The 12686-nt window shown below is 38.8% G+C and overlaps 1 protein-coding gene across 1 annotated transcript; it reads left to right on the top strand.

The window, feature by feature from the left end:
• The first annotated feature begins 11244 nt into the window (after positions 1-11244).
• Positions 11245-11877, top strand: CCDC169 (coiled-coil domain containing 169). Its single transcript, XM_068963011.1, has one exon. It carries the CDS (start codon positions 11245-11247, stop codon positions 11875-11877), a length of 633 nt encoding a protein of 210 aa, XP_068819112.1.
• The last annotated feature ends 809 nt before the right edge of the window (positions 11878-12686 follow it).

Genomic DNA, 12686 nt, shown 5'->3' with positions numbered 1-12686 from the left:
AGATTAAGTTCACTTCCACCTCTCCCACTTCCCATCCATCTTTGCAATATAATTTTCACATTATTATTATTTCCTGTAATGATTATCTTTTTTACTTTAAATAATATGCTTAAACATATATTTCTTATTTGACCAAACCAGAGGTATCCTTCCCTCCCTGCACTTTGCAAGATAAAGACATTAGTCTCCCATAGTTCCCTCTACTTCTTTTCACTCTTATCTCTCAATCTACGTCCATTCCCTTACACCTCTATTTTCACATGTGTCCAAACCATCATCTTATCAAGCCTCCTACCTAGTGTCCTTATTTCCATTCTTGCCCCCCTCCCTTAACAATAGCCAGAGTGATCTCTTATGAGTTTAATGCAATTTCTGCTTCTGTTAGTGGTGAAACAACTTGTTTCAGACTAACCATCTCACCGAGAACAGCTACAAAAGCTGATCAACATATGAAAAAACATCTTTTTGGTCATTTTGAAGGGCCAGCAAGGCAGCAAGGAATTGAGAGTGCAAGATTCTGGAGAATCTAGATAGAGAGAAATGAGCCAGACATCTGGCTGCATTTTTGCTTTTAGGGCATTTGCCAGTTTGAAAGCTGTTAACTGAGAAGCTAATAACCCAAGCAGAAAACAGTGCAGAAAATAGTGGTTGGGAGTCTGAGAAGCCAAGGAGAGACTTCAGAGACATCATGGACCAGAGAGGGGTAAAAGAGGGGAGTGGAGAGGGGAGGGCTAAGACTGGAGTGCCCATGAAGGAGGAGGAGCCCTGATAAACACCACAGAATTTCAGCTGATTCCCCCAAATAGCCATTACCTAGGGGACGGAGGAGCCTAGTGGGCTGCCATCTATGGGGTCACACAGAGTCGGACACGACTGACGTGACTTAGCAGCAGCAGTAGCAGAGGTAAAAGGGAATGGGAAATTGATCAGCCCTCATAAGACCGAAGGTCAGTCTCAGTCTCTAATCTAATTAAGATGATCCATCCCTACCCTGAGCGCTTGCCAGAGCAAAAAATAAATCCCTTGTTTACAACATCAAGAGTGAAGCCCGGTGTAAACTATGGACTGAGAATAAGCAGCTCGAAACGTGTTTTTGTCCCTAGAAGTAAAGAATTGCCCAAAGAAAGATGGGGAAACATCAGCAGGACACAGAAGTTCCCTAAAAGGGTTCCCACTGGCTAAATTTGAAAATTACAGTAAATAATGATAGTATTAGATTAAAACCCACTGAATAAAGTAAGAAATTGTGAGTCCATATTGATCTGAATGAATGAATAAGTAGTTTGATTAGGAACTGGGGCTAAATAGATGTGTATAGCCCAGAAGATACCACCTTAATGTAATGAAAGATCAAAGCATCACTTCAGTGATATTCCTGCCAAAAAATTGTAAACTAATATGATCATGAGGATATACGAGATAAACCCAGGTTGTGGGACGTTTTATGAAATAACCGGGACATTTACAAAATAATAATCCTCAAATGTCAAGGTCATGAAAGTCAAGGAAAGAGAGGAACCGTTTCAGGTTGAAGAACACTAAATGGACATGACCAAAAAATGCAGTGCTTTGTTCTGAATTGTATTCTTTGGCTATAAAGGATATTATTGGCAAAACCAGCAACTTGAACGAGATTTGAATACTGGATATTAATGATGTATCAATGTTAATTTTCTGATTTGATTGTTATGTTAGAATGGTCTTTGCTTTCTTTGAAATACACATGGAAATATTTTGAAATCATGTCAGTGACTTACACATAAAAGGTTCAGGGAAAAAAGTTTTCGTAGTGTACTTGAAACTGTTCTGTAGGTTTGAGATTGTTTCAGATTTTTTAAAAAATGTCTGGGTTTTGAATTAAAATTTATGACATTAACTGCACATGACAATAACTCAACTTAAAAGGGAATGAAGTGACTTAAAATGTTGAAAGGTGCTTACACTAAGCAGTGCTAAAAGTACTAATTGCAGGTAGGCTTTAGTCAAGAATGCATGTTGTAATTTTCTAGGTTAACAACTAAAAGAGTAATAAAAGAAAGTGTTGCTAGGAGAGTGGCCAAGCTGACAGAGTAGGAAAACCCCAAGTTCACCTCCTCCCACACAAAAATGACAACTATTCACAGAGCAACTATTGATGAGAAAGACCTGGAGACTCACAGAAAAGATCTTCTAAAACTAAAGTTATAAAGAAGAAACCACAATGAGATGGGTAGGAAGGGCAGAGATGCAGCAGAGAGGATAATAGGAATTGCAGAGGTTCTCCTAAAGGAGTAAAGGATCTGAGCCCCACATCGGGCTCCCCAGTCCAAGGGTCCTGCACTGAGAAGGCAATCCCCAGAACATCTTGCTTTGAAGAAAAGCAGAGTTTAATTTCAGTAGAGCCAGAGGGCTGTGGGAAGTAGAGGTTCTATTCATTCATAAAGGGCACAGACAAAATTTCATGGATTCCGGGACCCAGGGCAGAAGTAATTTGAAAGAAGCCTGAATGGGACCTACCTGCTGATCTTGGAGCACCTCCTGAAAAGGCAGGGGGCAGCTGCAGCTCACCCTGGGGACACAGACACTGATGGCAGCTATTCAGGGGAGCTCATGCTATCATAAGGACTCTAGTGCAGGCAAGACCCATTTGGGGATCCTCCCTCCAGCTTGTTACCAGCCTGTCAGCACCCAGTACTAGGACAACTCAGGCCAAGCAACTAGCCTGGCAGGAACATAGCCACACCCACCAGCAGGCCTGCTGGCTTAAGACCTCCTGAACCCACAGCTGCCACAGGACAGGGTCCCATTCACCAGAGGACCCAGACACAGCCTTGCACACCAGTGCACCGGCCTAAGCCCTGAGACATCCAGGGCCCTGCAACCAGAGAACTTGTGATCCAGTTCAACCTACCACTGGGCCAGCACTAGCCTTGGGACCAGCCTCACCCACTAGTGGGCAGGCACCAGCTCCAGGACCTCCTGGGCCTAGCCCCACCAACCAGCAGGTCAAACCACTTTGGGACCATTAGGACCCTTCAGCCAGAAACCCTGGGACCAACTCCACCCTCCAGTGAGCTAACACTAGTCCTAAGACACCAGCTTCAGTCTCACCCACCAGTGTACTGATGCCAGCTCCAAGGCACCTGGGCCTTGCAGCCAGAGACACCAGAACCAGCTTTGCCCACCAGTAGGCCAACACTCGACCTAAGACCTGATCTCACCCACCAATGATCAGGCCTCAGCCTCAAGACTACCACAGCCATGCAGCCTTCCATGTCAGGAACTAGTCCCACCACAGAAGGCCTGAACACCAGCTCTGGGACAACTTGGGCCCCTCAGACAGTTGCTCTGGAATCTGGTCCCACACACAAGTGGGCTGACACTAAATCCAGGACACTTGGGGCCCTGCAGAAAGCCACCTCATGACCTGATGCCACCCACCCAAGGCTAGCAAGCCTTTGCACCAGGCACAGCAGTAACTAACCAGAGTGGGGGCAGACACATCCACCAGACCATGCATAACAGTATAGCTCGGCACAACAGAAGGACCCATGCAGCCCATATAAGAGGCATTCCTAGAGCATATAGCTCTGGTGAACAGAGATGATTGTGCTGTTAGAACACATAGGATGCCTTCTACAAAAGGTCACATATCTAAGGTCTGGAAGCATAACCAACCTACCAAATACACAGAAATAAAAACAGCAACTTAGGCAAAATGAGGCAACAGGGGAATATTTTCCAAATGAAAGAACAAGATAAAACCCCAGAAGAAGAACTAAGTGGTGGAATAAGCAATCTACCCAATAAAGAGTTCAAGGCAATTATTGTAAAGATGTTAAAAAAATTCAGGAAAAGATTAGATGAACAGAATGAGAAGTTAGAAATTTTGACAAAGTGTTATAAAATATAAAAAAGAGCCAAACAGAGATGAAGAATACAATAACTGAAATAAAATATACATTGGGAGGAGGAATCCATGGTAGATTAGATGATACAGAGGTACGATCACTAAACTGGAAGACAGAGTAGTGGAAATCATGGATGCTGAACAGAAAAAAGAATAAAGAATAAAAAGAAATGAGGGCAGTTTAAGAGACTTCTGGGACAACATCAAGCATACTATTATTTGCATGGAGAGTTCCAAACAGGATCAAACCAAAGAGGACTATAGTATAATTACAGTATAATTAAAATGGCAAAAAATTAAAGATAGGGAATATTAAAAACAGCAAGGAAAAAGCACAAGTTATATACAAGGGAACTCTCACAAGGCTATCGACTGACTTTTCAGTAGAAACTCTGCAGGCAAGAAGGGAGTGGCATGATATATTTAAAGTGATGGAGGGGAAAAGTCTACAATCAGGAATACCCTACCTGGCAAGGCTTTCATTCAGACTTGCTGGAGAGATCAAAAATTTGTCAGAGAAGCAAATACTAAGAGTTCAGCATCATCAAACCAGCTTTATAAGAAAAGTTAAAGGGACTTCTCTACAGGAAAAAGAAAAGACCACACTAGAAACATGAAAATTATGAACGGAAAAATTTCATCAGTAAAGGCAAATATATAGTTAAAGGTAGAAAATCAACCATGTATAAAAGTATTAGGAAGGTATTAAACAAAGGTAATAAAATCATCTATATCCACAGCAAATAATTAAGGAATACATAAAACAACAAAAATATAAAATATGACATTAAAAATGTTAAATGGTGCAGGAAGAGGGAGTAAAAATGCAGGAATTAAAATGCATTTGAACTTAAGAAATCAGTAATTTAAAATTTTCATATATATATGTGACGCCAAAACCAAAGGTGTCACAAAAACAGAAAATTGCAAGCCAATATAACTGATGAACATAGATGCAAATATTCTGAAATTTATTCCAGGACTGCAAGGATGGTTTAATATCCATAAACCAATTAATGTGATACACCATATTAACAAATTGAAGGAAAAAATCCTGTGATCATCTTGATATAGAAAAAGCTTTCAACAAAATTAAACATGAATTTATGATTTAAAAAATAAAAATCAAAAATAAACAGCTCTCTTGGGTTCCCTGGTGGCTCAGTGATAAAGAATCCACCTGCCAATGCAGGAGACACAGGTTCGATCCCTGATCTGGGATGATCCCACATGCCGTGAGCAACTAAGGCTGTGTCCCACAACTATTGAGGCTGTGCTCTAGAGCTTGGGGGCCACAACTGCTGAGCCCACGTGCTGCAACCACCAAAGCCTGAGTGCCCTACAGGCCCTGCTCCACAATAAGAGAAACTACTGCACTAAGAAATTTGCACACTTCAGCTAGAGAGTAGGCCCTGCTGTCCAGAACTAGAGAAAAGCTTGTGCAGCAATGAAGACCCAGCACAGAAAAAAATAAAATATAATCAGTTAAAAAAAAAACAAAACTCTCAACAAAGAAGGTATAGAGAGAACATACCTCAGCATAATAAAGGCTATATATGACCAACCCACAGCTAACATTATACTCAACAGTGAAAAGCTGAAAGCATTTCCTGTAAGATCAGGAACAAGACAAGGATGTCCATTCTCATCACTTTTATTCAACATAATATTGGAAGGCCTAGCCATAGCAAACAAGAAAAAGAAATAAAAGGAGTCTAAATTGGGGAAGAAGAATTAAAACTGTCACTATCTTCAGATGACATTATACTATACATAGAAATCCTAAAGATGCCACCAATAAACTACTAGAATTCATGATGAACTTAGCAAAGTTGCAAAATACAAAATTAATGCATGGAAATCTGAGACATTTCTATACACTAACAACAAATAATCAGAGAGAGAAATTAAGAAAACAATTCCATTTACAGTTGCATCAAAAAGAATAAGATATCTGCAATATCTTTTACCTACCTAAAGAGGTAAAAGAACTGTACTTGGAAAAGTATAAGGTACTGATGAAAGAAATTGAAGAGGACTCAAATGAATGGAAAGATGTACTGTGCTCATAGATTGGAAGAATTAATATTGTCAAAATGATCATATTACCCAAGGCAACCTACAGATTCAGTGTAATCCCTATCAAATACCAATGACATTTTTCACAGAAGCAGAATAAATAATTCTAAAATGTTTATGGAAACAAAAATTACCCTGGATAGACAAAACAACTTTAAGAAAGAATAACAAAACTGGAGGTATGACGGTCCCTGATTTCGAACTATAGAACATTTACAGTCATCAAAACAGTATGATACTAGTACAAAACAGACACAAATATCAATGGAATAGAATACAGTGCCCAGAAATGAACCCACACTTATATGGGCAATTAATCTACAATATTGGAGGCAAGAATATACAATAGGGAAAAAAAACAACCTCTTCAGTAACTGGTATTGGGAAAACTGGACAGCTACGTGCTAAGGAATCAAACTGGACTACTTTCTCACATCATATGAAAAAATAAATTCAAAACAGTTTAAAACTTAAATGTAAGACCTGAAACCATAAAACTTCTTAAAAACAAAAAAAGCAGTAAGCTCTTTGACATCAGTCTTGGTAATTTTTTTTTTTTTTTGCAGATATTTCCTCAGGCAAGGGAAATGAAAGCAAAATTAAACAAATGGGACTACATCAAACTAAAAGGTTTTTGCATAGTGAAGGAAACTATCAACCAGCAAAGGCCACCTACTGAATGGCAGAAGATATTTTCAAATGATATATCAGATAAGGGGTTAATATCCAAAACATACAAAGAATTAATGTAACTCAACATCAAAAAAACAAACAACCTGATTGAAAAATAGGTAGAGGATCTGAGTAAACATTTTTCCAAAGAAGACATACAGATGGCCAGCAAGCACATGGAAAGACACTCAATATCACCAGTCACCATGTGTGCATGGGCGCTCAGTCACTTCAGTCATGTCCAACTCTTCGTGACCCCGTGGACTATAGCCCGCCTGGCTCCTCTGTCCGTGGGATTTCCGAGGCAAGAATGCTGGAATGGGTTGCCATTTCCTTCTCCAGGGAAGTTTCCTGACCCAGGGATCGAACCTGTGTCTCCCTCATTGGCAGGCGGATTCTTTACCACTGAGCCACCTGGGAAGTCATCACCAATCACTCAGGAAATGCTAATCAAAATCACAAAGAAATTACAACTTACACCTCTCAGAATGGCTTTTATCAAAAAAGACAACAAGTAACAAGTGTTGCCAAGGTCATGGAGAAAAGGGAACCCTTTTGCACTGTTGATGGGAATGTAAATTGGTGAAGCCACTATAGAAAACAGTATGGAGATTCCTCAAAAAATTAAAAGTAGAACTATCATACAATCCAGTAATTCCACTTCTAGGTATTTATCTGATGAAAACAAAACATTAATTAGGAAAGATCTATGCACCTTATGTTTATTGTGGCATTATTTAAAATAACCAAGACACAGAAGCAGCCTGATTGTGCGTTGACAGATGAATGGATACAGAAGATGTGGGGTGTGTATATACACACAATGGAGTGTTACTCAGCCAAGAAAAGAATTAAGCCTTGCCATTTACAACAATATGGATGGACCTAGAGGATATTGTGGGCTTCCTTGCTGGCTCAGTGGCAAAGAATCTGCCTGCCAATGCAAGAGTCGCAGGTTCAATCCCTGTGTCGGCAAGATCCCCTGGAGGTGGAAATGGCAACACATTTCAGTATTCTTGTCTGGGAAATCCCATGGACAGAGGATCCTGGTGGGCTACAATCCATGGGGTTGCAAAAGAGTCGTACACGATATAGCAACTAAACAACAACAAGAGAGTATTATGCTAAGGGAAATGTCAGACAAAGACAGACAAATATTGTATAATTTCACTTATCTGTCAAATATTAAAAAACAAAATACATAAACAAACATACCAAAACAGAAACAGTAATAGATACAGCGAACATACAAGTTGTTACCAGAGGGGAGAGGGATGGGAGGGGAAAAGAAACAGGTGATGGAAATTAAGAGATACAAACTTCCATCTGCAAAATAAACATCATGGTATGACATGTACAGTGTGAGGAATACAGTCAATAACTCTAATATCTTTGTATGGTGACATATCATATCAATAACTAGACTTATCTTGGTGATCGTTTTGAAATGTACCAAAATAGCGAATCACTATGTTGTGTAACAGGCAGTAACATAGTGTAGTAGGCCGATTATGCTTCAAAAACAAACTCATAGAAAAAAGAAGTCAAATTTGTGGTTACCAGAGGCAAGGGGTGGGGAAAGAAGGAATTGGATAAAGGCAGTCAAAAAGCACAAGCTGTCAGCTGTATAAGATAAATAAACACTACGGATGTAATGTCAACATATTAAATACAATTAGCATTGCTGTATGTACAAAAGTTAGTTAACAGTGAATCCTCAAAGTTCTTATCACACACATAAAAAAGTGTTTTTCTAATTCTGTAATTTTGTATCTATATGACATAATTGAGGTTCAATAAATTTATTGTGATAATCATTTCATGATATATGTAAGTCAAATCATTATGCTGTACACCTTAACTTATACAGTGCTATGTATCCATTATATCTCAAGAAAACTGGAAGAAAAATATTTACTGGTTAAGAAAAAGAATGTATTACTGCTGCTGCTGCTACTAAGTTGCATCAGTCATGGCCATGGACTGCAGCCCACCAGGCTACCCCGTCCCTGGGATTCTCCAGGCAAGAACACTGGAGTGGGTTGCCATTGCCTTCTCTGAAAAGATGGAAACTAGAATAATAAAAAACCCCATCATACTTAGTGACTCACTTTAAAATAATAGAGCATGGGAAGGGGAAAAAATAGTAACTTTACTGTGGAGTAACCTGACAGGCACCACCTTGGTCAAGGTTAATGTGACCAATGATAAGTCATGTTGATAACATGTACCCTTTGATATGATGTAATTAGAAAGGCATTTCATCTCTGACGTATTCTTTCCCAAAGCCCAATATCCCAATCTAATCATGAGAAAAACATCAAAGAAACCCAAACTGAAGGATATTTTACTTAATTATGACAAATTCTGCTCAAGATTGTTAAGGTTATGAAAAACAAACACTGAGAAACTTTCACCAGTTAGAGGAGATTAAGAAGACAGGATAACTAGATGCAATGTGGTAGTGATGCTAAGATCCTGAAGCAGATAAAGAACATGAATGGAAAAACTAGTGAAATAAGAACAACATTGAAGTTTAGTTAACAATGTTATTTTAAAAATTTCAACAAATGATAGCATTACAGGAATTTGAAACTGAGTTAAGGGTGTATGGAAACTTTCTGTATTACTTTGCCACTTTTCTGTGAATCTAAAATTATTCCAAAATTAAAAGTTTATTTAAAAGAAACTTAATAAATCCAAAAGTAGACAAGAAAAGGAAAAAAAGGAAACAACAGATATGACAGACAGGAAACAAACAGAAGGATGGCAGATATAAACTTTAATGTGTCAATAATTATAGCAATTGGATTAATATTCTAATTAAAAATATAGTTCAATTTATGAAAAAGTCAGCCACACACTGCTTGCAAGAAACACATTTCATTTTATTTGTAAGAAACACATTTTAAATGACATGATACAAAATGGTCAAAAATAAACAAATAACAAAACAATATCATCCAAACAACAAATCAGGATAACTATGTGAATATCAAACAGAATAGAGTTTAAGGGAACTGGCATTATAAACAGGGACTTTCCATAATGACAGAAGATTTGACTCAATAGCAAATGATAGCAATCTTAAATTTATACGTATCCTAAATAACAGAGTCAGAAAATATATAAAAAGTGACAGAACTAAAAGAAGAAATTTTTAAAATTCACAATCAGATTGGGAGATTCATACACATCTCCCCCAGTAATTGGCATGAAAGGCAAATAAAAAACAGTTAAGCATATAGAAGATTGAACAACGTGATCAATCAACTTGACCTGACAAATATACAATCTTACTGGCTGAAAGTGTTTAAACAAGATCTTGGACCAGTAGTTGGCTGACCACTAAACTATGGTAACCCAAGGGTTAAGTCTAGGTATCTAGGCTTAAAAATGAGGACAAGGAAAAGAAGAAATTAAAAATAAGAACAAAGTCCATGGACAGAGGAGCCTGGCGGGCTGCAGTCCATGGGGTGACATGACTGAGCATGTGTGCATGAGGGTGGAGGGTGATGGGTTGGTAGCAATAAACTGGTAAAACTAAAAAAAATAAAAATAAGAACAAGAATTTTAAAAAAACAACTAAGCACAGATTGCAGTTCTCACACAGTACAGGGGAAATAGACACTACATAATTAGTCCAAACACATCACTAAACAAAAACAAAAAATCAAAATTAAAAAACAATGAAACAAGAAGCAGCCCTTACACAGAAAAAAAAAAAAGGAAGCTTATATAAATTGTCTCTAAGAGGGCCTAGGTGATAGATTTAGTGCATAAAGACTTCAAATTGTTGTCACTGTTGTTGTTTAGTCACTCAGTCGTGTCCGACTCTTTGGGACCCCACGGACTGTACCCTGCCATGCTCCTCTGTCCATGGGATTTCCCAGGCAAGAATAGTGGAGTGGGTTGCCATGTCCTCCTCCAGGGGATCTTCCTGACCCAAGGATCAAACCTGTGTCTCCATGGAGTCACAAAAGAGTCGCAAAAGAGTCGGACACAACCTAGTGACTAAACAACAACAGCAATCTAACGAACAGAAAGTAAAAAGAATGAAGAGGTTGGTCCAAGAATGAAGAACCTCAAAGCCCACTGAGACACCACTGAAAACACCACTCATGCATAATGGATGTTCCAGAAGAGGAGTGGAGAAAATAGGAACATAAAAAGTATTTGAAGAAACATTGGATGAAAACTTCTCAGATTTCAAAGATTACACATGCAAGAAGCTCAATGAATTCCGAGTAGCACAAACTCAAAGATACTTACAGATAGAGAGGTCATAGAAAAACTACTGAGAGCCAAAGCCAAAGAGAGAAGCCCGAGAACAGCGAGAAGAAAATTATATTCCTTATATAAAGAAACCACAATAAAATTAACAGCTGATTTCTAATCAGAAACAGTGGAGACAAGAAGGCAGTCTTATGACATATTCAAAGTGCTGAGGGGGAGAAATTCAACCTAGGATTCTAAGAATCAGTTCACCATAGCAACAGCTCATGACAACACTTTGTCCTTCCCAACTTCCAAGTGTCCCTGCAAGTCTTCTGCTGTAAGCTGTGCTGAAGGGAACGGTGTGGGAGAGCTGTTGAGCTGATACTATGGGGGACGGAGGAGGTGACAACTTCGAAGGTATGAGCACTGACTGCCTGAAACTGGAGTTATTGGAAGAAATCCATATGAAAGACTTAGTGCAATTCTCAATACTTGAAATAAAACAAAAGATAGTGAAACTGGAAGACAAACTCAATTCTAACCATGAAGGCAGTGAATGGAAAGCCCGTTATGAGGCACAACTTGCACTGAATGATCAACTAGAAAAGCAAATTGCTAGTCTCAGAGAGAAAGTGGAACAAAGTCCTTCAGATAGACTATCTTCTATTCGTGTCTATGAGCGGATGTCAGCGGAATCATTAAGTACGTTACTTAAACAGCTAGAAAAAGAAAAAAAGAGGCTTGACAGTCAAGTGAGAGAGTGTGCACTTAGACTGGAACGAGAATCAAAGGCTTACCACAAGGTGAAGGATGAACGTCGTACGTACCTAGCTAAAATGTCTCAGCTCTCTGGCCTACACCACTCTTCTAAAAGGCAACCAGTGAGTCTGCATAGAATGAAAGAGGATCCAGTGAAAACAGGAAGATCTAATCCTGCTAATCAGAAGATGATAAATGCCAAGAGAGGCCCAGCAAAAAAGATGACAAGATCCAATCATCTCCCAAAACTCAATCCATGATTCCAGAACTGGACGGATTTCTCTATTTTTCCCCTTTTTTCATTTGTAATATTCAAACTGTGAAGTTACTGTTCAACACATTTTTCAGGAAATGAGGTAGATGAGAAAGAGCTATTAAATCTCTCTAAGCTCCTCTTCCAGTAGTGTGTTCTTTTGTCTACCTAAAATAAATTTTCTTAGTAATTTAATCTAGTTACAAAAATAATTTTAGAAAGTAATTTTAGTGACCCTAAAATATGTAGTAGCAGTGTTTATGATTCATAAAATATCCTAGGAAACCTGAATGCTGTTATCTTACACTTGATTTTAATAATATATCCTTTATCTACTCTGATACTAATATTGTTATTATATTTGGTTTCTAGTTGGCTGTTAGCTTAAAAATGTGAGTTCATCAAAACTGTGTGCTATTTTAGGCTATATCATGCTCATTTTTTAAAACCCAAGGTTTAAGTAAAGCTACAAACCACACGCATTTTAAACTTTTGACTTGAAGCATCATGGTGTTGTGGAAATAGTCTCCAATCAGGAGCCAGCTTGGCTATAGTCCCCTTCTGCTGTAAATTTATGAGAACTTGGGAAAGTCTCTTCACCTCATCTTTGTTTTCTTTGTGACCCCACGGACTGTAGCCCACCAGCCTCTTCTGTCCACAGAATTCTCCAGGCAAGAATAGAGTGGGTTGCCATTTCCTTCTCCAGGGGATCGTCCCGACCCAGGGATCTAACCCAGGTCTCCTGCATTGCAGGCAGACTCTACCAACTGAGCCACCAGGGAAGCCATAGTCCCCTTCTGCTGTAAAATTAGGAGA

The sequence above is a fragment of the Capricornis sumatraensis genome, chromosome X, assembly GCF_032405125.1.
Source record: "Capricornis sumatraensis isolate serow.1 chromosome X, serow.2, whole genome shotgun sequence".
Classification (NCBI taxonomy): domain Eukaryota; kingdom Metazoa; phylum Chordata; class Mammalia; order Artiodactyla; family Bovidae; genus Capricornis; species Capricornis sumatraensis.
This window is presented reverse-complemented; position numbering and strand designations above follow the sequence as displayed.

Bases quoted from the DNA above. Each gene is read 5' to 3' on its own strand.
- CCDC169 (XM_068963011.1), top strand. From the start codon at position 11,245: ATGGGGGACGGAGGAGGTGACAACTTCGAAGGTATGAGCACTGACTGC.